Below are 27,127 nucleotides of genomic sequence, written 5' to 3' on the forward strand. Positions count from 1 at the left end.
TAGATGGTTTGTGAGTGTGAAGGAGTGCAAACAGTCCAACATGTTGTGTTCTCTTGTAACAAATACAGACATGAAAGGTGACAGTTATTTAGGGAGCTCTCAAGTCTGGGTCTACCAGTATTCAAGTGGAGTTTCTACTTACTGGTTAAAAAAAATTCTCCAAGCTTCTGCACCTTGTTAAAAAAAATACAGGGTGAATAGTAAACTCTTGCCTGTGGAGGGCAGCATAACGCTTTAATAGCATACAGTCTGCCTCATTAGAAGAAGAAATGCGCATCTCCGGTATCGTAGAAGATTGTCCCCCGGTGTACACCGTACGTCATCTCAGTTCCACAATACTCTGAAACATTAGCACTATTAGCAGGAAACAATTGAAGCTATCGGGGAGAGGAAAGTCTGTCTCTCGTCCTGCTCAGCTCCTTCGCTTGACTATAGCTTGGTATGAAAATATGAACTGGCGGCGTGTTAATATTTTAAAATGGCAGTACTTCGCAGATTATCTCCAGAGTTACGTACTTTTGAACTGATATCGCTAACAAGCTAACAAGGCTCAAATAAAATGCTAACGTTAGCAGTTGTGTTAGCGTTGCTTAGCCCAACTGTTTTTGTTTTCTCTGAAGTACGTCAAAGTTAACTGAGACCGAGACGCAAACTCTTCAACTTCTAACATTTTCTTCTCACTTCTCAAACTTTGTTTTTTTATTGATTTACTGTCCTGAGTTAACCTTTAGCCGCGTTAGCTTCATGTTACCGATTAGGAAAGTAACGTAACACATCTTGTTACTACAGGTTTGAGCATTTTAATTGGCACCGACTGCTGACTTCTCTACAACTGTCAATATGGTCAACGTACACAAAGGTGTCCTTGTTGAATGGTAAGGAAAACTTTGAGACAAATACATAAGTATGATATATGTATTACCTAATTCCGTTATAACTCACATGTGGGTATGATGTAATGACTTAAGATGTTTCCCCTTGCTCCCCTCTGCTCTCTGAACCAGTGATCCTGCCATGAAACAGTTCCTCCTCTACCTGGACGAAAAAATGGCCCTAGGAAAGAAGTTCATCCTCAAGGACCTTGACGACACACACGTCTTTATCCTGGCAGAGGTGGTTCAAACCCTGCAAGAGAGAGTTGGCGAGTTAATGGACCAAAATTCATTCCCTATCACACAGAAATAACACTCAACTATTTCAATGAACTTTTTTCCCTGGGACTTAGGTTAGTTTAAGAGTTTGTCTTTAAACAAACATGGTTTGCAATGTTTTGACTGTAGACTGTAATGGAGCAGTTGCTCATTTTTTGTTAAAATAATGTAAATAAAAAAAATAAGTAATTTTTTTTTAGTTTTTGCTATCCATTAATTATGTCCATTGTGAAAGTTGTTGAGTATTTTGAATTGTTTGTGGGTTGGTTTAAAGTGCTGGCTTGAGTTGCCATTTTTACATCTGCGTATGTTTTTTTGTTTTTTTATTATGGAGGGCTGATGAAAGCATAGATGATCAGAGAACCAAAATAAAGAGCTTTGATGAGACAAACATGCATAGAGCTTCAGAGTTGGGTGTAATCCATCAATTAATTTGGCAAACAATAATGGCCTTTCCACATTTAACCCCAAAGCAACCAGGTTTAGGACTGAATTTTAGAAATGTTGACATCATGAGTTCCAATTCATGATTTGATTACACACCAAGAAAACATATTAAATTATTTTCCCTTCATATTATAAAGATCATTTCACCAATCATTTTGTACTGTATGTTCTACATACATGATGATGATGTAAACATAATTTAAAAGAACTTCACACTGCCAGGAGAATACAGTATTTCTGAAGGAAAAACACTTAAATATTTGCCTGAAACAGTCACATGAAAGGATACTGTCTCTAAAGAATGTTGCCTGGTACTGCTGCTATGAAGCTCATCCATGTTACGTTGTGTAAAACATGTTGATGGTCCTCTACATGACACATCAACTGTCTTATTTGTATACTTGGGGTTTCCAAATTACCTGGAGGTGCCTAGTGATTTTCACAGTTATAGAGGGGTGCACCATTCTTGGAAGTACTGCAATACCAAGTTGAGGGGTGGCATGGATGGAGCAAGCCCCAAATCCATCTCCAAGTTCCAAAAAGTCAATTTAATTCATGAACTGATAGAACTGATTTTTTTTTAAATATAAAATGTATTAAAAATACTACAAAACAAAGTACAGCCCAGGATGCAATTCCTGTCACAAAAATATGCCACAATACACAGTGCAAACAATAGAATAGTCGAGTGCATCAACACTGGTAATCCTGCCTTGTTTGCAGTCTACCTTTAGTTATCCAAGGAGGCATGGAGACATCTGCAGAGAATCACAATGTCCACCCTGCTGCAGTGCCAGCCTTGTGATAGCTGAGGGTCTAATGGATACTGCTGCATTCAAATGTAACTTGTGAGCTCGTGTTTACAACATGGGAAGTTGTGAACACAATCTTGTGAAGTCTGAGCTCTCAGAATTGTTCATCTATGAAGTTGTAAATACCACAAAAGGGGCACTCATATTGACTCTTTTCGTTACCAGGGAATTGGATTTTTTTCCCCTTTTCAATATCTGTGTCTTCTACTTGAAAAGCTTGTCACAATACTGCCTAGCCATCTATCTCCTTCCTATCCCCACATGAATCACCACTGTCTTTCTTCACCCACTGTATTACCCTCCTTTTTCCTCAATGACAAGAAATGTGCATTGCATTTCTTAGTTTATCTCTCTGCAATTAAAAATCAAACGTTTGGGCCCTCTGTTCAAACATTTCCCATTGCTTTTTTTTCCTGTAACACAATTAAAGTGTCTATTTTTGTTAAGGATGTGCAAATGAAGCCTTATGAGGCTTTGGGGCTTTTTTTTTCTATTTGTGCCAATAAGTTTTGAAGCTTAGGGTCTTCAAACACAGCTGACATAGTGACATCTGGTGGTAGACTGGTTGACTGTAGACTCCCAGCTGGATCATAAAATTCAACTGTAGACTACAAATCACATGCCAACATGCAAATTTTACCTGACACCAGTGACCGGACAGTATTTCTGCTGTGTCGTTTATTTACCCTGCTTTTTTGTGATGAATTTACTTTGTATCAGGAACAGAAATTAACAAGGGGAAATGTGAAATACTCTGCCTCAACTGGAGGGAACCAGTAGAACACCTCGGCCTCATACAAAAAAAATACAACAATCAAAGTCTTAAGAGTACCTATCGGAAAAGACATGGAAAAAAACAATTGGGAGTCAAAATTACCCAAAATTAGAGGAAAGCTCCTCCAGTGGCAGGACAGAGACTTATCCATGACTGGGAAAGTCCTTGTTATAAAGGCCGAAATCCTTCCCTTTCTGACAAATTCGGCAGCAACATTCCAAATCCCCCATGGTTTTATGACAACACTGAGGAAAATCATCTTTCAGTTCATGTGGGGAGGGCAACACGAAAAACTAAAACGTGAGAATGTACAGGCCGTTAGAGAAAGGAGGCAAAGGTTTCCCAGACATGGAAAGTAAAGTGAAGGCTATGTTTGTGACCCCAATTATTAATGCGTGCCTGAAGCCACAGGCAGGCCCGAGTTAGGCCCATTTTGTTTTGAGTGGGGCGGGGTGTGCTTAGAGCATGGGGGAAAAGGCCACCCCAAACCATACAAAATGAACAAACCTGGCCAAAAATTTACAGTGTAGTTTTTTCATGTCTAAAAAATTGTGCATGTCAACTTCAATTGGACAAAATTACAAGAGCAGGCATTGAACAGGTTGTGTCTCCACTGCACTCAAGGTTAACTCCCATGGGCACACTGACTGAAGAAGATTCAGAAACAATTTAGTCCAATGTAAACATCCCCATATTGTTAAAAAAGCACAGCACATTTGGCTTGGCAGTTTGTCCACCAGTAGAGGGGTGCTCACAAGGAGCAGAGTGCAGCAGAGAGCCAGTTCCCTTTTCAGACCACCACAAACTGGATTGCTCAGTAGAAATCCATGGCTCAATTAGGTCTGGTCCAAACACTTGGAAACTCAATACAAGTTTATTAGACAACCCACAGGTGGTGAAATACAGGGACAAACTTAATCAGTGGTTCACATTGCAACCTTTGTTTGACTCATTGGGAGAATGGTGGGAGGATGTCAAACATGAAACAAGAGCTTTCTTCATGGCCGGAGGTAAAAAGGCAGCTGCAAAAAACGAGCCCTCCAAAAGAGACTGCAAGCTAAGTTGCAGCGTTACTATCTCCATTTACTGTCAGGTTTTGATGTGAATGAAGATATTGTAAAATTAAAAAAAGACATGTCCAGATTGTATGAGAAGAGTAGAAGGGTGCTCACAAGGAGCAGAGTGCAGCACCTAAAAGAAAATGAGAAGTGAAGCCGCTATTTTTTTTAATAAATTGGCCAAGTCCAGGCACTGAATTGAAGCTGTTTTAGACAGAGACAAAAAAAGAGGTGAGTGATCCTCAAGGCATACTTGGGGTTGTCAAGTCATTCTACAGTGACCTCTATCAAGACAAATCCATATCCTAACAGTCAATCAGTTACTATTTGTCCTATGTAACAACAAAACTTCATAATACAGACAGACCTCCCGGGGAGAGACTTGACAACTGATGAGATAACCAAGGTCATGCAGAGTAATAAATCTCCTGGCCTTGATGGCCTGCCCAAAGGGTATTGCAGCACTTGTTGGGACCAGTTTAAAGATCCATTGTTGCACATGTTTAAAGAGTTTTTCAAGAGGTTCCAAGTGCCTGTACCAGACCTAATTGAGCCATGGATTTCTACTGAGCAATCCAGTTTGTGGTGGGATGAGAAGGGGACTAGCTCTATTGAACAGGTAAGTGGTTCACAGTGTTTACAGTCCTTGATAATGTTTCTAAGTGTATAAGAACTGGCATCTAGTTTTACAGAGGATGTTGATCTTCTGTCTGCTATATCTACAAGTTATAGTCACCCCCACTAATGACTTCCCTCCCACAGTGAATCAAAGTTTGAATGGTCTGTCGTACCACCTGACGATCTTGAGTCTCAGTGGGGCAGTAAACTTTTATAACTCTACATCTAGCTCCTCGTCCTTCTATATCCACCAACATTACTCTCCCATCTCTAACCCTCTCAACCCTCTGGATGTGAAATTGTTGGTTGTTGAAAAGGACTGCCAGCCCTGAGGCTCTGTTTTTTTCCCCCTCTCCACACTGACTGTCCTTATGTCCATCTGTTTTCATACAGTTTGTAATTTTCTTTGAAAACAAAAGAACACTCCTGAAGAAGAAAAATGGTATGGTAAATCTAGGAGATCTCCACAGTCCTTAAATGACACTGGGCCACTGTTGGTCCTCCTGGGAATGCTGTATCTCCTGGGGGCCTGGAGTTGCTGGTCTAGGTGTTTCTGGGTGGTGATCTGTGGGGCTGTAAAGCCTGCTGTTCCAGGTTACTCTGGGATACCGTCTTGATGGGTTGAACCCTGCTGGTCTGCCTCGCTGGTGGATTCCTGATGGGCTTGAGGTACCTCTGATGGTGAAGGCTCCTGATGGTGAAACCCTACGTTTGACTGTCTCGTTTTGTTTGCGTAGGACTCAGGGCAACTCCTGAATGTATAGGTGTCTGACCCACAGAGATTATATTTCAATGGCCAGTCACAGTCTTTGGTATTGTGGACTGTACTTCTGCAGTTTCTGCAGGAGGTGGCGCTGCAGCTGGCTACAAGGTGAGATGAACAGCCACACTTCCTGCATGTCGTTGGTTGCCCAGCATAAAAATACATGGCCCCTAATTGGTCCCAGCTGGATGGTGGAAGGCAGGTGGTGAAGTCAATCAGCGTTAACTTCTCTCCTCAGCCACACATAAAAACGCCTGGCCCCAGTTCTAATTCCATCTTCGTGCCTTTTTCCCTCATTTCCATGCTTCGTAAAAAAGGTACAATGAAAAGACAACCATGTGGCAAAAAATGTGGAGGAAAAAAAAAAAAAAAAAAACAAGTCAATGAGAATAACTGTGGTGAAGTGATTCACCACAGTTATTCTCATTGACCAATGAAACATCACTTCCAGGCTACAATACACTGAGACCATCAAAGCCACACAAAAACATTACTTACACATCACTACATATACGTTTCAGGTATGTACTAAAGTTACCATAGCAGTCTTTACATGATTATTACCATTTATGACGTGACATGGTATGAAATCAACTTTTATTAATATTTACAAAACACTCTATTCAAGCAATTTTACTAGACAAGAGTCATCTTATGTGTGCTGATATCTTACTTATACAGTCTACGGCTGATATATATTATAACAGCGCTGGGACTTTTAACTACGCACGTATCACTCCGCCTTACAGGTGTTCTGAGCCCTTAATTATTTAACCGTTTATTAGCCGACATGAAGGGTCGTCGTAACAAACTTTGCACCGCAAAATTGAACATTTAACCACAAATAACATTTGAGTTAAACTTTGAATGGTCAGAAAATGACGAAGGGATGGGAAGAAGCCTGAACACTTCACTGCAAATATCCAGGTTTGCTCATTTAACATCAGAAGACGTTGCGACGTGCTGACTAAACTGTTCCAACTCATCAGCATCAAACGTACTCATCCGAAGAGACGGTCAACAGACGCATTTCACTGGTTCAAAATAAATGGAAAAACACAAATGTTACCTACATGATACACAGCAGCTGGTCTGTGGTAAAGTGTGGGCGAGTTAACACAACGTAACAAGCTAGTGTGCAGAAATGTGTTTGTGTTGTTTGGCAACAGTACAGTCTATTTGTATTGGCGGAACCACATAAATCTGTTGCCGCTTTTTACAGTTGATAAATGCGCGTGTAAAAGTGTTGTATGAAAGCAAAATGACACTCGAGATCGTGCTGTTGTACTGAATATCAGCACGGCTGCGATTCGGTTGTAATTAGGTTGTAAGGCCGTTAGCTGAAATACAACACAACGACACTCACTCTCATCGTTATATGCTTAGTTAAATAGTATCATGAGAGATGCGTCAAAAAAAAAAAAGTCTATCTACACTGCCGATTTATCTTACACGTGTGTTCCATAGTACCTCGCCTTTCATTATTGTCATTGTACACCGTTATCAGGGGAGAGCGCGAACGCAGTCCCCCACTACCAGAAATTATGCAGTCGAGATTCCCGCATTTGGGGAATTCGCAGAGGTCAGCGCAATCGGAGTGCAATGACCGAGCCTCGCCCTGGGCGAACCACCTTCTTGATCATGGTATCTCCCCTGCCAGGTAAGTATGAGTTGTACACCTCACACACAGGGGCCTCACTCACGGTCATACGATGATAGGTGATGGTGCTGGCAATGTATGGCAATGACCAGTCCAGAAGCACACACTATAAAGGCTCTGATAATCTACAGGACGCTAATATACAAGAGACACTTTTGTAGTGAGACAGACAAATATTATTCACATTTTACTTGAGAAAAATCGGCACATATCCCATCATGCAATGCTGTATATCCATATTAAAAGCTGCCCTGACATCACCAGATTGTCCATTTATCTCCAATAAATGAATTAAAAACCTGAGCGAGTTCACACCAGACAAAGCTAAATTAAACTGCAATCAAGTGTTGTTTGACCTGCATTTAAAAAAAAAAATCAGTGGAAAGAGTGAAAAACACGCTTGTCTCCTCACATTACAGACACTTTGACCTGCTGCTGGTGGGCAACGGACGTTCTGCTGCTGCCACCTGTTGGTCAGGAGTGTGAACAACGCCTAATTAAAAATATATCTGTAAGCTTCTGTGTTTGTAACTAATAGAAAGAAGAAAATAATATTACAAATAACGTGCAAACATATGAAAAGCATTTGCCTTTCATTTGACATATCAGCACAAACCAGACTGGGAAAACAGCAGCAGAAATTATGCAGAGTGGATATTCACGTTGGGGAATGAATCTATTAATCTGACTGAACTGGCAGCTCATTGTCTCACTCAACAGGTACTGCTTCAATTCATTTTACAGTGAGATGTATATAACATTTACTCAAAACGAAAATTATAGACACTGCAGAAAAGTTAAAACCCGCCCAAAGTTACAAAGAAGTTCAACAAGTGTGTAAATTATGTCATAATGCATGATTATTAGGAATGTGCACCTGTTACAGGGGCTCAGTCAACATATAACCAATTTCCACATTACCATCATGAGAACAGCAAAACACTCCGAGGCGCTGAACATGTTTGTATTTGACAATTTAGCGGGGGCACCTGACTCTGGAGGTACTGCAATACCAGATAATTGTGAGGAGTGGACAAAACAAGCCTCTATTCCATCTCCCTGTTCTGAAATAAACTATTTAATATATTAAATTGATGATAACAGATATTACACTTAACTTTAGCCAAACTGCCAGGTAGTGATAATTTGAATGGCTCAGCAGTAAAGAAGTGATTCACCACAGTTATTCTCATTGACCAATGAAACATCACTTCCAGGCTACAATACACTGAGACCATCAAAGCCACACAAAAACATTACTTACACATCACTACATATACGTTTCAGGTATGTACTAAAGTTACCATAGCAATCTTTACATGATTATTACCATTTATGACGTGACATGGTATGAAATCAACTTTTATTAATATTTACAAAACACTCTATTCAAGCAATTTTACTAGACAAGAGTCATCTTATGTGTGCTGTTATCTTACTTATACAGTCTACGGCTGATATATGTTATAACAACGCTGGGACTTTTAACTACGCACGTATCACTCCGCCTTACAGGTGTTCTGAGCCCTTAATTATTTAACCGTTTATTAGCCGACATGAAGGGTCGTCGTAACAAACTTTGCACCGCAAAATTGAACATTTAACTACAAATAACATTTGAGTTAAACTTTGAATGGTCAGAAAATGACGAAGGGATGGGAAGAAGCCTGAACACTTCACTGCAAATATCCAGGTTTGCTCATTTAACATCAGAAGACGACGCGACGTGCTGACTAAACTGTTCCAACTCATCAGCATCAAACGTACTCATCCGAAGAGACGGTCAACAGACGTATTTCACTGGTTCAAAATAAATGGAAAAACACAAATGTTACCTACATGATATACAGCAGCTGGTCTGTGGTAAAGTGTGGGCGAGTTAACACAACGTAACAAGCTAGTGTGCAGAAATGTGCTTGTGTTGTTTGGCAACAGTACAGTCTATTTGTATTGGCGGAACCAACCACATAAATCTGTTGCCGCTTTTTACAGTTGATAAATGCGCGTGTAAAAGTGTTGTATGAAAGCAAAATGACACTCGAGATCGTGCTGTTGTACTGAATATCAGCACGGCTGCGATTCGGTTGTAATTAGGTTGTAAGGCCGTTAGCTGAAATACAACACAACGACACTCACTCTCATCGTTATATGCTTAGTTAAATAGTATCATGAGAGATGCGTCAAAAAAAAAAAAAGTCTATCTACACTGCCGATTTATCTTACACATGTGTTCCATAGTACCTCGCCTTTCATTATTGTCATTGTACACCGTTATCAGGGGAGAGCGCGAACGCAGTCCCCCACTACCAGAAATTATGCAGTCGAGATTCCCGCATTTGGGGAATTCGCAGAGGTCAGCGCAATCGGAGTGCAATGACCGAGCCTCGCCCTGGGCGAACCACCTTCTTGATCATGGTATCTCCCCTGCCAGGTAAGTATGAGTTGTACACCTCACACACAGGGGCCTCACTCACGGTCATACGATGATAGGTGATGGTGCTGGCAATGTATGGCAATGACCAAAACCACACACTATAAAGGCTCTGATAATCTACAGGACGTTCATATACAAGAAACACTTTTGTACTGAGACAGACAAATATTATTCACATTTTACTTGAGAAAAATCGGCACATATCCCATCATGCAATGCTGTATATCCATATCAAAAGCTGCCCTAACATCACCAGAATACCCATTTATCTCCAATAAATGAACTAAAAACCTAAGCGAGTTCACACCAGACAAAGCTAAATTAATATGCAATCAAGTGTTGTTTGATCTGCATTTTAAAATCAATGGAAAGAGTGAAAAACACGTTTGTCTCCTCACATTACAGACACTTCCTGATTACTTGTTTCGCCTTCTGCTGGTGGACAACTGACGTTCTGCTGCTGCCACCTGTTGGTCTGGAGTGTGAACAACACTCAACAAATGTCTACAAATGTGCTTCTCTGTATGTAACTAACGGAAAAAAGAAAAAATAGATTAGAAACAAAAAGCTCAAACACATGTATTTGCTTTTCTTTTGATATGTCAGCACAAACCAGACCGGGATAAAACAGCAGCAGAAATTATGCAGAGTGGATTTTCACTTGATTCTTGTATTTGTTTGTACTTCTGTTGAACTGGGAGCTGTAAACTGAATTGCCCACACGGGATAAATAAAGTTTTCTGATCTGAACTTTATAAAGTCTATAAAGCCCTATAAATGTTGTAAATGCGTAAGATGAAGGACCTGCCACCACGGCGTGCTGCTGCTTCAGCGTTTTCTCGACTAAAACCGGAGATTTACAAAACTAATGACGGTAAAGTGATTGTGGAAGATAAACTGTTGAACTTTCTTGTGGTTAAAATGAGAACTTTCAGCCACGACGAGACTGTTCTGCTGGTGACAAGTAGTTTCACTTCTGAACGGATTGAAGCCGCCAAGAAGGCTTTGTTTGAGGGCTGCCCTGACACATCTCAGCGCTGTGCTACCTTCAAAGGTCAACAGAAGGATATTAATAATGTTAAATTGTGCATGAAAGTGCTTAACGAGTGTGGTGAGGATATTCCGAGATTTGTGTCCCACTTTCTGGACGAATTGCCACCCGTCTCCTTCAAACACATCGACGTATCGACGCTGCTGGGCAGAATGGAACAATTAAACAGTGAGATCTGCTGCATGAAAAGAACCCTGGAAACCCAGTCAAATGTTTGTGAAAGTTTGCGGGAGGTGACAGCAGCCATTGATGGTCGTCTGACTGCTGTGGAGCAGTCGCTCCCCTTAGCGTCGGGCCCCGTGGCTGCTGAATGGATTTCAGATGCGACTGTCCAGATGGAGACCACAGCCCTGACACCAACTGTGGCGGCTCGGTTATCGAGTCAAACACAATCCCCTGCCTGGACCACGGTAGTAAAGAAAGCCGGTCGTATTAAGCAGGGGCAGTTGGACTGGAGGGAAATTCAGGGAAATTAATTAAAGGTAGAATAGCTGGTGGAGTGGCCATCCTTTGGAACCGCAAATATGACCCAATGGTGAAAGTGATAAGATTAAATGTTGATTGGGCCATAGGGTTAGACATACATTTTAATGGTAAGAAGATTAGCATCTTAAATATATATACACCTTGTGAATCCTATGAGTCTGAGGATGAATTTTTGAACAGACTAGCTTTTATTCATTCCTTCATTGAGGACAATGATTCAACTTGTGTCTATGTAAATGGGGATTTAATGCTGATGTATCTGATAGCAATTCTCTTTTTGCAAAACATCTTCTAGAAAATATGGAAATTTGCTATGGTCTGGCTACCTCTGACCACATACCAATAGCTATGTTGTTAAATGTTGAGACTGTGCCCCTCCTGGTGGATGCTGGGAATACTGTCAACTCAGAGAAATTCAACTGGGCTAATCTATCTAAGGAGGACATTGATAGATATACTGTCTTAACTGACAGCTTACTAAATGATGTTGTATTGCCGAGGAATGCCATAACATGTCTAAATATGAACTGTACTGACACACAACACGCTGCTGACCTTTGTGATTTATATGATAACATTATAAAAGTTCTACATGCCTCTGCTGGGTCTTCCTGCAGTCATAAGAAGGTGTTTAACATCAAACCTGGGTGGAATGAGTATGTGGCTGAACATCATGCTGCAGCAAGGGAAGCCTTTAAACTTTGGTCTGATGCAGGAAGGCCTAGACAGGGTGATGTGTTTGAGTATAAGAAACGAACTAATGCTAGATATAAATATGCTCTTCGTCATATTAAGACAAATGAGAACACTATTAGAGCTGACTTGCTTGCCAAGAAATTACAAAATAACAACCATGTTGACTTTTGGTGATGAATAATCATAAAACTTCTTTACCATATGACATTGAAGGTGTCTGTGGCTCAGATAACATTGCAAAAATTATGGCGTGAGCATTATATCAAGCTCTTCAACTGTGTTAAGAGCAATGTTGTTGCTGTTAATAATGTTGATTTGGACACTAACGTCACAGTAAGGCCTGGTGAGGTGCATGTGGTACAGAGGGTATTGCTGCAGAGCATCTCAAACATGCCAGCTATAGGCTCTCTACAATGTTAGCCATGTGTCTCACTGGTATCCTGGTGCATGGTGTTCTCCCTGACTCCATCCTGTCTGTTTTGCTGGTTCCTGTCCTTAAGGAGAAGGCTGGCAAAGTAAACAGCATGGACAATTATAGGCCTATTGCCCTTGCCAGTATCCTGTCTAAGGTGCTGGAAAGAATCATTTTAAATAGGATGGAAATGTATGTACTAACTACTGACAATCAATTTGGGTTCAAGAGAAAACATAGTACTGACTTATGCATCTATGCATTATAGGAGATCGTTGCTAAGTACCAAAGCCAAAACTCCTCTGTGTTTCTCTGTTTCATTGACGCCTCTAAGGCATTTAACAGAATCAATCATGAGAAATTATTTGTCAAATTACTTGAGAGAGATGTTCCTAAATATAGTGTCAGAGTTTTTATGTACTGGTATGCTCAGCAAACATTCCAAGTCAAGTGGGATAATACTGTCTCTGCTCCTTTTCATGTGGGCAATGGGGTCCGTCAAGGAGGAATTTTATCTCCTATTCTTTTTAATGTATATATAGATGACCGTTCAAGACAGTTAAATGAATGTAAAACGGGCTGTATTGTGGGAGAACAAGTTGTCAATCATCTCATGTATGCTGATGACCTCGTTGTACTTTGTCCATATACTGCTGGGTTACAACAACTGTTAAGGATATGCACACAATATGGCAGAAAATTTAACATTAACTATAACGCCAAAAAAGTAAAGTCATAGTTGTGAGATCTAGAGAGGACAAGAAATCGGTTTTTCCTGCCTTCCACCTTTCAGATGGATCCTTAGACATGTCGAAGGAATTGAAATATCTTGGACATGTCTTCTCAGATGATCTTATGGATGACAGTGACATCCACCGTCAAAGCTGTAAAATATATGCACAGGCCAATACGTTGTTGAGGAAATTTTCTATGTGTTCTGCAGATGTTAAATGTGCTCTGTTCAGGGCTTATGTCACACCGCTGTATACAGCTAATCTCTGGTCCTCTTACAGAGTGAAAGGTATGCAGAGGCTTAGAGTGGCATATAATGATGCCATGAGGCTGTTGCTCCGTGTTCCTAGGTGGCACAGTGCCAGCCAGTTATTCGTGTACTCTAATGTACCAACATGTCAGGCACTGTTACGAAAGTTAATGTTTAATTTTATGTGTCGACTGGATTTGTCAGAAAATAGCATTATTATGGCCTTAACGTGCCCTATGATGGGCTATCAGTTCACATCCAGGCTTCAAAAGCATTGGCATGATAGCTTGCACCTCTTTCTGAACAAACAGTGATGAATTACTTATATGAAAGTATATATTTTTATTTTTAATGATGTATTTTAAATGTATGTAATGGTTGTGTGTATGTGTGTGTAGACCATTTAAGACCGTAATAAAGATTATTATAATCTGACTGAATTGACAGCTCATTTCAAAACTAAAGTGTAATTAAGTTACACATCACAATAAGACTAGGTCCGTTTGAGCATCTACTGAGAAAGAAAAAATATGTTTATGCTTTTCTTATATGTGAAAGTTAAATATGACCACAACACATCTCCTTTTGCAATCACCTTGTGTCACTCTGCAGTTACTGGTTCACTTCATTTTACAGTGACATGCATACAATATGTCTCCACTTCAAACAAGAATAAAAGAAATACAACAACTGGCAATAATAATAGGCACCACAAAAAGTCCAAACACACCAAAATTTACAAATAAAAAAAGATCAGCAGGTGTGCACTATCTACAATAATTAAGAATACTAGGAACTTTCAGGACTACGTGATAAACACACTGATTATTATTATTTTCAACACATACAGGGGGGTGCACCGTTCCTGGAAGTACTGCAATACCAGGTCGATGCGTGGAGTGGACGGAGCAAGCCCCTATTCCATCTCCCTGTTCCAAAAATCAATTTAATATATGGTCCCCGGGTAGGGGACGTATCAGATATTAAACTGATAAGAACAGATACTACACTTGATCTTAGCCAAAAGGCCGAGAAGCGATGCTGACTAACGACTGAAGTGGGAGACTCCTTCTCCTCATTGTGACACTAACTCGCGGTTCAATATGATTTCTATGGCTACAAAAACACACCAACAAATTGTGAAAGCGCAGTTTGATGTCTTATGACTGATGGACAACGGAAATATCCATCCGATCGCGGACTTTTATCACAAAACGTTACGGGAGTTTAACGTGGGTTCATGCCATTTCTGGTCACGTGATGTGCTACTGCCCAATCAGCAATCAGTACGAACGGGTATGTTAAAATCCACTTTATAGCTCTAATTAAGGAAGAACTGGTCATTTACTCACTTAAAATATACGATTGAGATTAAGTAAAACTATTTCTACTGACTGGATCGCGTGTATGGTTAAAAGTGAACAATATACACCTGCTTCTGAATATAAAGCTTCAACAATGATAAACTGAGCTGTGTCTCCCTCTGGTGACGGAAACAATACAGGACACTGTGCTCAGTCTGAAACGACAAACACAGCATCTTTGGCCAAACACTTTACATTGTGCTTTAGTGAAGAACAATACTACCACTACTATTAATACTACTACTACTACTACTACTACTACTACTAATAATAATAATGACTTTAATAAGGAAAGAGAAAGGTCCCTAGCATACCACACAAAACAGTCATCTATGTACAAGAATACAATATAAATAATAAAATACAAGACATACCCTACATTATACAAGACAAGAATTACCCAACACCACATTATATAATTTCATAGAAATTTACACAATTCAATACACTGCACCCACAAACAAGCAGGAAAGCCAGTGGCCCCACAGTTTAGATGAAGACCTGACTGAGCTCAGGTCATGGGTAGCCAAGGCCTGGATGATACTATTTTCTGAGACAGAGAATCTGCACATATATCGATATGATTTCGCATTAAGGCAGGGCAAGTAGGTACACTAACATCTGAAAACATTTGGCTGCCACTGACTGCACTATCGTGGAAGATTAAGAAGTAGTCTCATGTCATCGTTATAGGCCACATTAAGTCTTGCATATTGCTCTTCCTATAGGAGCGCCACAAGGGGGCAATATACAGCGGAGTGCAAAATGCTCTATAAAGAGCGACGTTCACATTGACTGAACACGATACATTTGCGAGCAAGCTTATTAGCTTGTGCATACAACTTGCACACTGTCTGAGGTCGACAGATAAATCATTGACAATATAATGACCAAGATATTTAATCTCACGACACACTTTAGGAGCAACACCGAAATAATTCAGGAAATACTAATTGTCTGTCTTCTTTACTGTTAACAATCATATTGTTACTCTTATTGGCATTATATTTGATGTCAAAGTCTGCACCATAGTTAGAGCAAATCTTCAACATCTGTTGTAAGCCAGCAATATATGTTTTTAATATTGGCAACGTATAGCTTATTAGAATCTGAACAAATGTATACGATCCAGCAAAACATCACAGGCGTACACCATCGATATTTGGACACCAACGAGACAACGAGGCATCAAACTGGCAGCAGAACTGTTTTAACTTCCGGTGTTTCAGTTTTCAGAATAAAAGTTGTACTGGCAACATGTAAAGTCTTTACTTTGAAACAATTTGCAAACCGTTTAAGTTACCGGAAAAGATTGACTTTTTAAGACATCTGTTTAAATGTAATTTGGTTTACAACTATTTGATAGCAACAGAATACATGTAATACAAAACTACGCAAATTACAACTGACTTTGACTGTTTCAGCGAACTTCAACATGGCCGCTAACGTTAAACAACACCCCACACGCAGCAACAATTATTGTAACTTACTGTAACGTTATTTCTGAAACTGGACACTCCATATTTAGCTAATTTAGGAACTATAACGTAACGTAAAGGGTAATGGGCCTACACGTACGTGCTTTCATCGAATCTGCGTAACGCGAACCTCCCTTCAAAGGTAACGTTCAGTTAACAAGCAACTTTAACCAACACTAACTGACATTAATCTTAATGCTTAAGGGTAAGTTAAAACTAATTTAAAGTCATATGTTAGTCTCAGAGTAACGGCCACCATTGCCACAAATACATCTCGCGCCTACAACTAACGGTGCCATTTGCAATTACAGCATTAGCAGGCCTAGCCTAACCGTTAGTGCCTTCAGTCCATAAAATGATGGACGGCAAACCGTTATTTCATAATATTTGACAACAAAACATGTTAAGCCAAAAGACTAAAAAGAACAATATTAGAAGAAGCTGTCCAAAAGCAGCTTTGGTTTAGGTATTAACTTACCTGAAATGGTCCTCGACTGCGAGAAGACGTGATTACCTGTCGCCGACAGCTGAATTGAAATGTCCCCCTCGTCCAATAGTGTTCTCTGCCTGTCACTGCGTACCGCTCCCTCCCCGTTGGGTGGTTCAGGTTAGGGCCGAGGGTTTGGGCAGGTCAAGGTGGAAGGTGGGGGGAGGGACACATTTTGGCGAGGAAACAGACTTTTTTTCAAGTGACTGCAGCAGTGCAATAACTGTCTGTGCAGTTACCGTACATAACAGTTTTGTGTTTGTTTGTTTTTTTGCTTAAACGTCGATGTCGACACGATTAAAAGTCGCCACGTACATTATCTTTATAGTCTATGTTAAAAGTTGCCATAGGTTTTCAGTTGGTTCTTTTATTCTGAAGAATTTTAACCGGAAGTCTTCTTGGTCCACATCGGAGGCAGAAGTAATGGACGAGTATCAGACAGAAGAGGAGGTGGGTTTGTGCTTTAAACTAGTTATTGCGTATATTTGTATCACTTAGAAACAACGCTCAGATATAACCACAAAACGATATCTTGTTTCTACGGTTTACTTTGTACCTGACACGTAATCGTTTGGCCAGAAAGTACGTTTAATGGCGAACAGACATGTCGGCTGGCTAGCTTAAACTAAACTGTTTTTATCTTTCACCAAACAGACTGCATTCGTCGTCGATGAAGTGAGCAAAATTATAAAAGAGGTAAGCAAAATGAATGATGCCTGTCTCTTTATCCCCAGAGTTTACTTAAATTTAAGATTGAATCGACTAATTGTTACCGCTAGCTTGGAGCTTAGCGTTTTGCGACCCGTTTGTTGCTAAGGACACCAATGGTTGCTAGGCAACGTTCATATCTATAACGTCCCTAGAATACAAGATTTATTGTAACACCTATACAGTACAATTTTTGTGCAGTATTTAGCTGATTAAGTTGTATTGTATGATGTGGATTTCATATCATTCTAAGGTTATTAAAAGGTGTTGCACTCTGCGTGATGATCAGCTCTTAACACCACTTTCCTGAAACTGTCTGTGTAGGCAGTAGAAGCAACTATAGGAGGAAATGCCTACCAGCACAGCAGAGTGAACCAGTGGACCACCAGTGTGGTGGAGCAGTGCCTCAGTCATCTCAGCAAGCTGGGGAAGCCTTTTAAATATATTGGTATGTGTCCTGCTGCAGTGTAACAATAATATTCTGATGGTTCCTAGGTTCTGAAGATGGTATTAACAGATGGTTTGTGTTTTTCTACAGTAACCTGTATCATCATGCAGAAAAATGGGGCAGGTCTGCAAACAGCCAGCACATGCTTCTGGGATAACTCCACTGATGGTAAAGTAGTAATATTGTGTATGTACAGTATTAGACTGTCAGCAACTATCAGTGTGCTTTTGATTCCTCAGCTTTCAGACACTGGTGGTCAATGACTTTAAATGAAGTGCCACTGTCACTAAATGTATCATGTATTACACCCAACAGGAAGCTGTTCTGTGAGATGGGAGAACAAGTCCATGTACTGTATCGTCAGTGTTTTTGGGCTGGCCATCTGAACCAACTACAGTGTACCTAGAATGTTTGAAATGTATTGGATTTTGTGTGTTATTGAGAACCTGAGTGTTGTATTTGTTCACATTGACTGTATGTTAATACACTTTTTTGCTTTTATATTAAGTGCTATTGAATAAAAACATACTATCCTGGATATACTTTGCTTTATTTACATGATACATGACAAGAGTGCTACATCTACAGCTTTTATCTCATTAAGTAGAACTCCCAACATATCAGGACCCACAACAACCTCATATAACCACCGTAAACCATCGGAAACTACATTCACTCTGAAAGAATCAAAAATGTACATTAATCTCAAAGCATTTACAAATTTGAGACCGCAGCCCAGTAATAAGAAATGTAAAGACAAGGCACCATCTTGATTAGAATACGTTAGGATATTATTTGTAATGAACAGAAACACATTTGTTTGGCTGTTTTTGTCCATAACTCCAGGTTTATAAAACAAAGGAAAAGGCAGCAAGTCTCACATTGTAGGCAAGGTATGGAAAGTTATGTGAGGAAAAAAAAAAAACTACTTAAAATAATACGCTCTACATAAGTCAAAATATATTTGGCCAATGGTATAATTACTGTATGTGCAGGGAGAAAGAATGTGACAAATCAGTAGTCCATTTACATTAAGTTGTGTAAAATCATTTCTCAAAATCCATTCATCGATACAGTCAGATAATACACTATCAAACATCGTCACTTACCAGTGAAATAAATTAAACTCTTAAACAAGTTCAATTACAAAGCTGCTCTTGTTAATGTTATCATGGTTAAAGAAACAGACTTAAATCAAATGAAGAGGTTTGGTATTTTGTGATACCTGAGTAAGGCATATTATTGAGTTCAGAACAAGCTCTGACAACCAAGAAGATCAGGTAGAGGACATAGAGGGCAACAACAATCAGGAGGAAGATTTTCATGCCCTGGGACTTTTAAACTGCTGGTCAAATTTCAGAGAAGAAGAGTTGATCTTTTCAGTCCTGTTGTAATTTGCAGTTTGACTGAGGCTGCTAGCACCCAGTGGGGTCAGACTTAGTGCTTTTTTTTTCCTTTTTTTTTTAAATAAACTTTATTAACTTTCAATTACAAGTACAAACATCAGAATTACCAACATATAAATTAGATATAAGACAACAATACAAACCAAAATGAGACATACATAATTAGAGAAAATGAGAAAATCAGTCAGTGTCACATATCCAAAATGTGCCAGGGGAGGCGCTGAGATTTATCCATTGTTTTCCTCCTCCAGAGGTCTGTGAGTATGTGCTTAACGACCAGGTCGCTGTCTATGACGGTCTGATGTATAATCATGGCACATCTTATTTTCCATAGCTTGGCACATACAACACTGACAATTATTTGAAACAGTTCTTTGTGATTTGGGGGCATCTGTTACACAATATCTGATTTATAACACAAATTGAAATTCATGCCCAGACCTTTTAAAATGCTACACACCTCTTGTGTTCTATAACAGTTTATTAACAGGTGTTCTTGGGTTTCAGGCTTGGAACAGTTGATCACTGGACATTCTTTGGTGGTGACACAACAGCTCCATGATACAACTGCTCTCACTGGGAGTCTGCCCATTGACATCAGCCATCTGAGGTCTCTGATGCTCTCTGGAGTGGTTTTATTTTTTTATGTATTTATTACTTCATTGCTATAATTATCAGATAGGTATTTATATTTTATTAGCCCCCCCCCCCCCCCATATTTAAAATTATTAATTGTATTAAAATGTGTTTGCTGGATGAACTACACCAATTAATATTCAAATTTTGGTGTTCTATTAGATAATCAGCATATATTAATTTATAATTCGGGCCAGATCTGGCTCTCCCTCTCCTTTTACACCACAAAGATTGATTACCTATCCAGTGAGCATTTCTGAGGAAGGCAGCTGATACATTTTTAACAAAAGCAACCATTAATGTAATGCCCAGGTCTACGGCCCCCAACCCCCCATATTCCTTACCTTTATACATTAGTTCTCTTTTAGTTACCTCTCTGGTGGTACCCCACACTAAATTAGCACACTGTTTGTTTAATTTCATTATCATTTTATCCGAAGGAGGAAAGATGTTAGCCAGAAAGAAGAGTTTGGACAGGATGGTTTTGATGATGTTGACTCTAGTTTTATATTATACTTTTTTACTTCTTTGAATTCAGTCAGTTTTTTCTCCCAGTTTCTTTCACTACAATCTTTACTACAGAATGTCAAACCCCAAATTGTTATTTCTTGATCAACTTGAACATTAACGTTAGGTTTGTTCCTCTCATCTCCAATCCAAACTCCCTCTATTTTAATATGATTTAACTTAGCACCAGATGCTAGTTCATACAGATTTAAATGATTCGTCAACACATCCATTTCTTTTTTCTTATTCTTTTTATAATAACAGTGACATCATCAGCGTGGGCAATTGCTGTAAACTTGGGCAGATGGCCACCACATGTACCAGAGATTAAACTCTCAGAGTTGATTATTCTAATTAAATGGCTTATGGCCAAAATGTATAAGGCAGCACTAAGAGGGCAGCCCTGTTTGACCCCTCTCTCGACCTCAAAGGGCTCAGTTAAAACACCATTTGACTGATCATGTCAACATTTAGGTTTTATACTACAAAACCCAAAACCAGTGAAGTTGGCACGTTGTGTAAATCGTAAATAAAAACAGAATACAATGATTTGCAAATCCTTTTCAACCTATATTCAATTGAATACACTGCAAAGACAAGTTACTTAATGTTCGAACAGGTAAACTTTGTAATTTTTTGCAAATATTAGCTCATTTGGAATTTGATGCCTGCAACATGTTCCAAAAAAGCTGGCACAAGTGGCAAAAAAGACTGAGAAAGTTGAGGAATGCTCATCAAACACTTATTTGGAACATCCCACAGGTGAACGGGCTAATTGGGAACAGGTGGGTGCCATGATTGGGTATAAAAGCAGCTTCCCTGAAATGCTCAGTCATTCACAAACAAGGATGGGGCGAGGGTCACCACTTAGTGAACAAATGCGTGAGCTGATTGTCGAACAGTTTAAGAACAACATTCCTCAACGAGCTATTGCAAGAAATTTAGGGATTTCATCATCTACGGTCCGTAATATCGTCAAAAGGTTCAGAGAATCTGGAGAAATCACTGCACGTAAGCGACAAGGCCGAAAACCAACATTGAATGCCCGTGACCTTCGATCCCTCAGGCGGTACTGCATCAAACACCGACATCAGTGTGTAAAGGACATCACCACATGGGCTCAGGAACACTTCAGAAAACCACTGTCAGTAACTACAGTTCGTCGCTACATCTGCAAGTGCAAGTTAAAACTCTACAATGCAAAGCAAAAGCCATTTATCAACAGCACCCAGAAACGCCGCCAGCTTCGCTGGGCCCGAGCTCATCTAAGATGGACTGATGCAAAGTGGAAAAGTGTTCTGTGGTCTGACGAGTCCACATTTCAAATTGTTTTTGGAAACTGTGGACGCCGTGTCCTCCGGACCAAAGAGGAAAAGAACCATCCGGACTGTTATAGGCGCAAAGTTCAAAAGCCAGCATCTGTGATGGTATGGGGGTGTATTAGTGCCCAAGGCATGGGCAACTTACACATATGTGAAGGCACCATTAATGCTGAAAGGTACATACAGGTTTTGGAGCAACATATGTTGCCATCCAAGCAACGTCTTTTTCATGGACGCCCCTGCTTATTTCAGCAAGACAATGCCAAGCCACATTCTGCACGTGTTACAACAGCATGGCTCCATAGTAAAAGAGTGCGGGTACTAGACTGGCCTGCCTGTAGTCCAGACCTGTCTCCCATTGAAAATGTGTGGCGCATTATGAAGCGTAAAATACGATAACGGAGACCCCGGACTGTTGAACAACTTAAGCTGTACATCAAGCAAGAATGGGAAAGAGTTCCACCTGAAAAGCTTCAAAAATTGGTCTCCTCAGTTCCCAAACGTTTACTGAGTGTCGTTAAAAGGAAAGGCGATGTAACACAGTGGTAAAAAGGCCCCTGTGCCAACTTTTTTGCAATGTGTTGCTGCCTTTAAATTCTAAGTTAATGATTATTTGCAAAAAAAAAAAAAAAGTTTCTCAGTTTGAACATTAAATATCTTGTCTTTGCAGTGTATTCAATTGAATATGAGTTGAAAAGGATTTGCAAATCATTGTATACTGTTTTTATCTACGATTTACATAACGTGCCAACTTCACTGGTTTTGGGTTTTGTAAATACACTGATCTCTTTAAAGGGTCCTTCATCAGCTCTCGCTGGTGAAAAAGGGATGACGTCTGATGTGACTGAGGCAGCAGTAGCTGCTACTCCAAGGTAATACATGCAGCTTAATGGAGAAACAGCCTTACAGTCAGAGCACTTACTGGTTACTAAATGAAGGTCGTGTCTTTGTTATTCAACCAGGTGACATACGAGGGGTGGCACAAAATGTGGGAGTCCGGTCCTCATGGGCTCCCCGAGGCAGACATCAGGTGGCTGAAAGAGGATGCTGAGAGAGGGCTCTTTCAACACCAGATGTCATTTGAGGACAAGCACAGGAAAATCAGGAAAAGGAAAGTCCTCAAAAGTGACCGAATGTGGTTTCATCCACCTGAATTTCCTGGAGTGGTGGTGGGAGGAGGAGTGCCCTCTGCAGACTCTTTTTTTCACAGCCGGGTGTTTTTTTTGGAGACCAGTCGGTGTGTGGGGATACAGCCTTCGCTGTCCCAGGTCTGAGTGCCCAGCGCGTGCCAAGAAGGACACTTTTCTGTACCGCTGTGGCCACTCAAAGACTGTCAGGCAGATCTGCCACATGACCGGCTGGTACTCGATGCTGACTGAGGTCCTGGCCTGTAATGCTTGCAGGAAAGCTGCCCAGGAGTCAAAGGTCCATTCCATTGGCCGCTTCCTGGCGTGGGATGCAGGCATTTTAAACCAGCTGAGTCCAGCTCACAGAGCCATGTTCCCTGCTGTTTTAACACTCAGGTGAGTCTCTGAGTTATTTTACTGTAAATTGAATTCTACAAGATTGTATTAGAACATGTCATTCTTAATGATTGTGCTGTAATTTCAGACGCGGCGTGGACAAGCAGGTGATCCGCTTGATGAGGGATCGCACTCAGGGCAACACCATGGCCAAAGTATGGAGGCAGGTCCAGGAGAGCCACTGTGAGGAGTACCTGCACAGGAAAGACCTCTACACCACCCTCCTCAGCCAGCTGAACAAACCTGGTGGGATCACAAGTAAGTCAGATTTGAGTTGTCTTTTTGTTTCAGTGTATAGAAACATGAATTCTCTGTCAGATGTAGCTAAGAGATCATTTCCATCTGCCAGCCTTAATAATGAGACATAATACAACAGAAGACTTACACTGAGGCAAAGAAAATACAAAAAATACTTATTTACACACTAACCCTTACTTACCTTACATTATTAATACTTACCGTAATCCTGGTGAATATTGCTGGTAACACTGAGCCCGTTAGATTCTTCTACCCCTGATGGAGAGAATTAAAACTGTCAGTAGCGCAAATAGAGATCCTACAGTCTAATGTTGAAGTTCACTGTGTTTGTGTCTGCATTCCTTTCTGTTTCCAGGGATTCTCAAACATCAGTTTCAGTGACCACCACCGAAGCGGGAGCTGCCGTCATGGAGGCTGCTGAGGAAAACCTTCCTGATCGCTGAGACAGAGAACATTGAGGACTACTGTACTCAGATCATGTCCACATTTGGGAAAGTCCTCAAATACGATTCCACCAAGAAGGTAATTTTGATGCAGTCTGTCAAACAGGAACATTTAATTGAAAAAATAGCCATTAAGTCAATTTAAATTAAGTGTTGATTATGTTTTAGTGATCATTTAGTTTGAATGTGGTACAGAAACGAAATCTGATGAAATTATGACCAAACATCATACAGATATCTTTTAGCTCTCTTCTTCAGCCGACACCTTGAAAAGTATAAGAAAATAAAAGACATAGATCTCCCTGTCACTCTTCATGTCTCAAAAGATAGTGTCTGTGGATAAACAGTCCCTGAATAGTTAACATAAAAGATATGTGCTACGATTACTGAAAATGTATCACTATTGTCCATTTGAAGGCACACTTACAAACTTACAAACAGACATGAATTCAAAACAAAGGGCACACAATTACAGTGTGCACCTCTTGGATCACGTGTAGAATAACCTTATTTTAGAGCTGTACGTTTTTCCTCTGCAGCAATGTCATCACTACATGGCATCATAACATGTCCCTTTATGCCCTTAACTAAACTCTGGTCCTGTGAGCACTAAATTGCTTAGCCCAACATTATTTTCAGGTGGACGCATTTCTATACATGTCACCCTGTTGACGCCTTTTTTATTACATTTGTAATCAGTTTTTATCGGCTTGATGAACACAAATAATTATCACTTTATGACAAGAGTATATACAATAAACACCTCAATAAAGTTACTTATGACAGTTTTTACACACACACACACACACACACACACACACGGTTATACTGCTGTTAATGGTTGAGTCTCTCTGTTTTCTGTTTATCATCAGATTTGCAAGAAACTTTCTGGAGACGGAAAAGGCACTGCAGAATGGTGCACCAACGTGGCCAATGAACTTGGTCAGATCCTCATGGCTGTAGTCACATGTGAGGAGTCTCTGGACAAAATGCGGCCAATGCCTGAAGGCCTCATGGAGAGGTACAGAAGAGCAGGAGAGGCACCTCCTGAACTGATGTACGTGGACCGCGGCTGCTGTCACGTTCATGGTGTGTCACACCTGGAGCAGCTGTTCAGTGAGTGGGCCGACAGTGGCATGATGGTGCGGCTTGACATCTTCCACTGGATTCACAGATTTGATGCAGCTGTCAGAACAGATCACCACCCCAAGTACACTCTCTTCAAGTCTGCGCTCTCTGCTGCGGTGTTCTCATATGATAAGGACGACATGGCGCTGCTCATCCAGGCTATACGTGCAGGTCACCACTCCAAGTATGATTCCCTCTCTGATGTTCAGATCATTGAAATGCATGTCAGCAAAAATGATCTGAAGCATTATGTCAGGAGGATCACTGTTGGAGCCCTGGAGACATTTGCACGTGTGAAGAATGCCATTGACATCCTGAAGGGACCAGCTGGGATGGATGAGAACCAGGTCCACCTGTTCAAGGATGCAGCAGCCATCGACCGTGTCTGGGAGAACCAGCAGAAACACCTGGAGTGTCTTCAGGATCCACCAGGGAGAGACATGTACACCATCACCAAGCACATCACCCGTGATGGTGTGCGCCTGCCACATTACAGCACAGTGAGAGGAAGCAACAGCCTGGAGGGATTCCACTCCTTCCTGCCCAGCATGATACCGGGGCCCCACTGTGCTGCAGTCCCCTTCCAGGTGTATCTCCTCAGTGGAATTGCACGCTGGAACTCCGACAGGGAGTCAGCCGCCGTCAAAGGCCAGAAAGGGAGGAAGCACATGGTGTACGTGTCTCCTCTGATAGACCGCCTCAACCAGAGGTGCCAGGACTTGTTTGGCGAGGTTGAGGAGGCAAACTACCAGCCTCCTGTGCCTGCTGGGGACGAGCAAATTGGTTTGGAGTATCTGTTCTCTCAGTCATCAGAACCGTTCAGCGCTCCGGACCATTACGCTCAGACCAGAGAGACCCTTCAAGCAGCGGAGGATGAAGATGATGAGGTGGTTGCTGCTGAGGTGGTTGCTGATGAGGTGTATGCAGACACAGAGGGATCCCTGGAGAATGATGTGGGCTGCAACTCTGACAGTGAGAGCGACAATCTGACTCCGCTGAAGAAGGGTCTGCATCTCACCGATCAGGTTGTGGCTCCTGAGCTTGATCCCTGTGTGGAGGACGTGTGCGGTCCAAGTCATCTACCCAGGTACCAGCACGTGGAGGAGCTGAGTGCTGTGCTAGTCGAGATTGCCTTGGAGGAGGGAAAGCTTGCGCTTAATGAAGCCACGAGACAGAGTCATCGGCTGCTGGAACAAGCTTGATCTCCACGATCACAGCATCCAGCAGTTCGACAGCCTGTACTCAGCATGCTGGGGTAACACTCTGTTCGGCCGCAGTAAAGGTGATCCGGGTGAGTCATCGCTGGTGCAAAAGCTGAAGTTCAGCAAGCGTTACTCAGCCGTCCACCTGCTGGACTCAAGGAAGAACCGCCTGATGTACTGCATCATAAAGCAGCTGTGGCTTCATCCCGACTGTGGTGGAAAGGATCGAGGCTCGCCACAAAAGCATCAGATCACCAAAATGTACCAGCACGTGCAGCAGAGGGTGACGGTCGACGACCTGGAGCTCAGCAAACTCGGGATTCCTATCCTGAAGGTGAACTCGAAGTGTGTTGCTGAGTTCATCAGGAGACAGGAAGCCTTGTCAGCCAAAAATGTCACTGATCAAGGTTTGTCAGTCCTCCGCCGTCACCAGGGTGTTGCCAGCACAAGTCAACCCCCAGCAGCAGAGCTGCCAGATGAGAGACCCCATACTGCTCCACCACAAGTGCAGTATCTGGTCACACCATCTTTGGCAGGGACCAGGAAACTGAAGCAGAGGCTGGATCATTTCTCACTCCCCGCTCAGCCGTCGCTCACACCGATCTTCGTCGCCGCAGCTGCAGCACCTTTTTATATAACAAACAATAAAACACCTTGATAAAATGAGTCCGCAGTCCATACAGCCGCTGTTTAAACCTTCATTAAACACCACAGTAAGAAGGTCAATTACATCATCTATATACAACTGCTAAAACTCAGTGGACAGTCTTGTCTGGACCAGGACTTTTACCAGAGTTTAATTGTTGGACTGCATTCACCACTTTATCTTTTCTGATATTAGTGAAGGTCAGCGAGCTGTATAAAGGGACATG

General features: G+C 41.2%; 2 protein-coding genes, 3 non-coding genes and 2 pseudogenes across 6 annotated transcripts; 2 read left to right on the forward strand and 5 right to left on the reverse strand.

Moving 5' to 3' along the window:
- Positions 1 to 294: 294 nt before the first annotated feature.
- Positions 295 to 1,345, forward strand: gtf2h5 (general transcription factor IIH, polypeptide 5). The gene is made up of 3 exons (XM_049590878.1): positions 295 to 439; positions 790 to 875; positions 1,005 to 1,345. The coding sequence occupies exons 2-3, from the start codon at positions 841 to 843 to the stop codon at positions 1,183 to 1,185; spliced, it is 216 nt and encodes a 71-aa protein (XP_049446835.1). The 5' UTR covers positions 295 to 439; positions 790 to 840; the 3' UTR covers positions 1,186 to 1,345.
- Positions 1,346 to 2,048: 703 nt separating this feature from the next.
- LOC125897664 (U2 spliceosomal RNA) lies at positions 2,049 to 2,195 on the reverse strand (annotated as a pseudogene).
- A 4,933-nt stretch (positions 2,196 to 7,128) lies between these two features.
- On the reverse strand, positions 7,129 to 7,292 carry LOC125897674 (U1 spliceosomal RNA). Its single transcript, XR_007450474.1, has one exon. It is a non-coding gene; the product is annotated as a U1 spliceosomal RNA (small nuclear RNA).
- A 970-nt stretch (positions 7,293 to 8,262) lies between these two features.
- LOC125897661 (U2 spliceosomal RNA) lies at positions 8,263 to 8,427 on the reverse strand (annotated as a pseudogene).
- A 1,132-nt stretch (positions 8,428 to 9,559) lies between these two features.
- Positions 9,560 to 9,723, reverse strand: LOC125897687 (U1 spliceosomal RNA). The gene has a single exon (XR_007450485.1). It is a non-coding gene; the product is annotated as a U1 spliceosomal RNA (small nuclear RNA).
- A 4,471-nt stretch (positions 9,724 to 14,194) lies between these two features.
- Positions 14,195 to 14,385, reverse strand: LOC125897655 (U2 spliceosomal RNA). Its single transcript, XR_007450460.1, has one exon. It is a non-coding gene; the product is annotated as a U2 spliceosomal RNA (small nuclear RNA).
- Positions 14,386 to 16,292: 1,907 nt separating this feature from the next.
- Positions 16,293 to 18,368, forward strand: LOC125896901 (dynein light chain Tctex-type 1). Of its 2 annotated transcripts, XM_049589862.1 has the most exons (6): positions 16,293 to 16,329; positions 17,053 to 17,124; positions 17,329 to 17,370; positions 17,707 to 17,830; positions 17,921 to 17,998; positions 18,146 to 18,368. In XM_049589862.1, exons 2-6 carry the CDS (start codon positions 17,098 to 17,100, stop codon positions 18,214 to 18,216), a joined length of 342 nt encoding a protein of 113 aa, XP_049445819.1. In that variant the 5' UTR covers positions 16,293 to 16,329; positions 17,053 to 17,097; the 3' UTR covers positions 18,217 to 18,368. The 2 variants fall into 2 exon arrangements, with proteins under 2 accessions (XP_049445819.1, XP_049445818.1); XM_049589861.1 differs by lacking the exon at positions 16,293 to 16,329 and having other exon boundaries at positions 16,885 to 17,124.
- Positions 18,369 to 27,127: the final 8,759 nt, after the last annotated feature.

The sequence above is a fragment of the Epinephelus fuscoguttatus genome, linkage group LG11 (genome assembly GCF_011397635.1).
Source record: "Epinephelus fuscoguttatus linkage group LG11, E.fuscoguttatus.final_Chr_v1".
In the NCBI taxonomy this organism is placed as follows: Eukaryota; Metazoa; Chordata; class Actinopteri; order Perciformes; family Serranidae; genus Epinephelus; species Epinephelus fuscoguttatus.

Excerpts from the sequence above, each read along its gene's own strand:
- gtf2h5 (XM_049590878.1), top strand. The coding sequence starts at position 841 with ATGGTCAACGTACACAAAGGTGTCCTTGTTGAATG. Across the intron at positions 876-1,004 it reads AAAGGTGTCCTTGTTGAATG|TGATCCTGCCATGAAACAGT; the intron begins GTAAGGAAAACT and ends TCTCTGAACCAG.
- LOC125896901 (XM_049589861.1), top strand. The coding sequence starts at position 16,960 with ATGTCGACACGATTAAAAGTCGCCACGTACATTATCTTTATAGTCTAT. Across the intron at positions 17,125-17,328 it reads AGTATCAGACAGAAGAGGAG|ACTGCATTCGTCGTCGATGA; the intron begins GTGGGTTTGTGC and ends TTCACCAAACAG. Across the intron at positions 17,371-17,706 it reads TGAGCAAAATTATAAAAGAG|GCAGTAGAAGCAACTATAGG; the intron begins GTAAGCAAAATG and ends CTGTCTGTGTAG.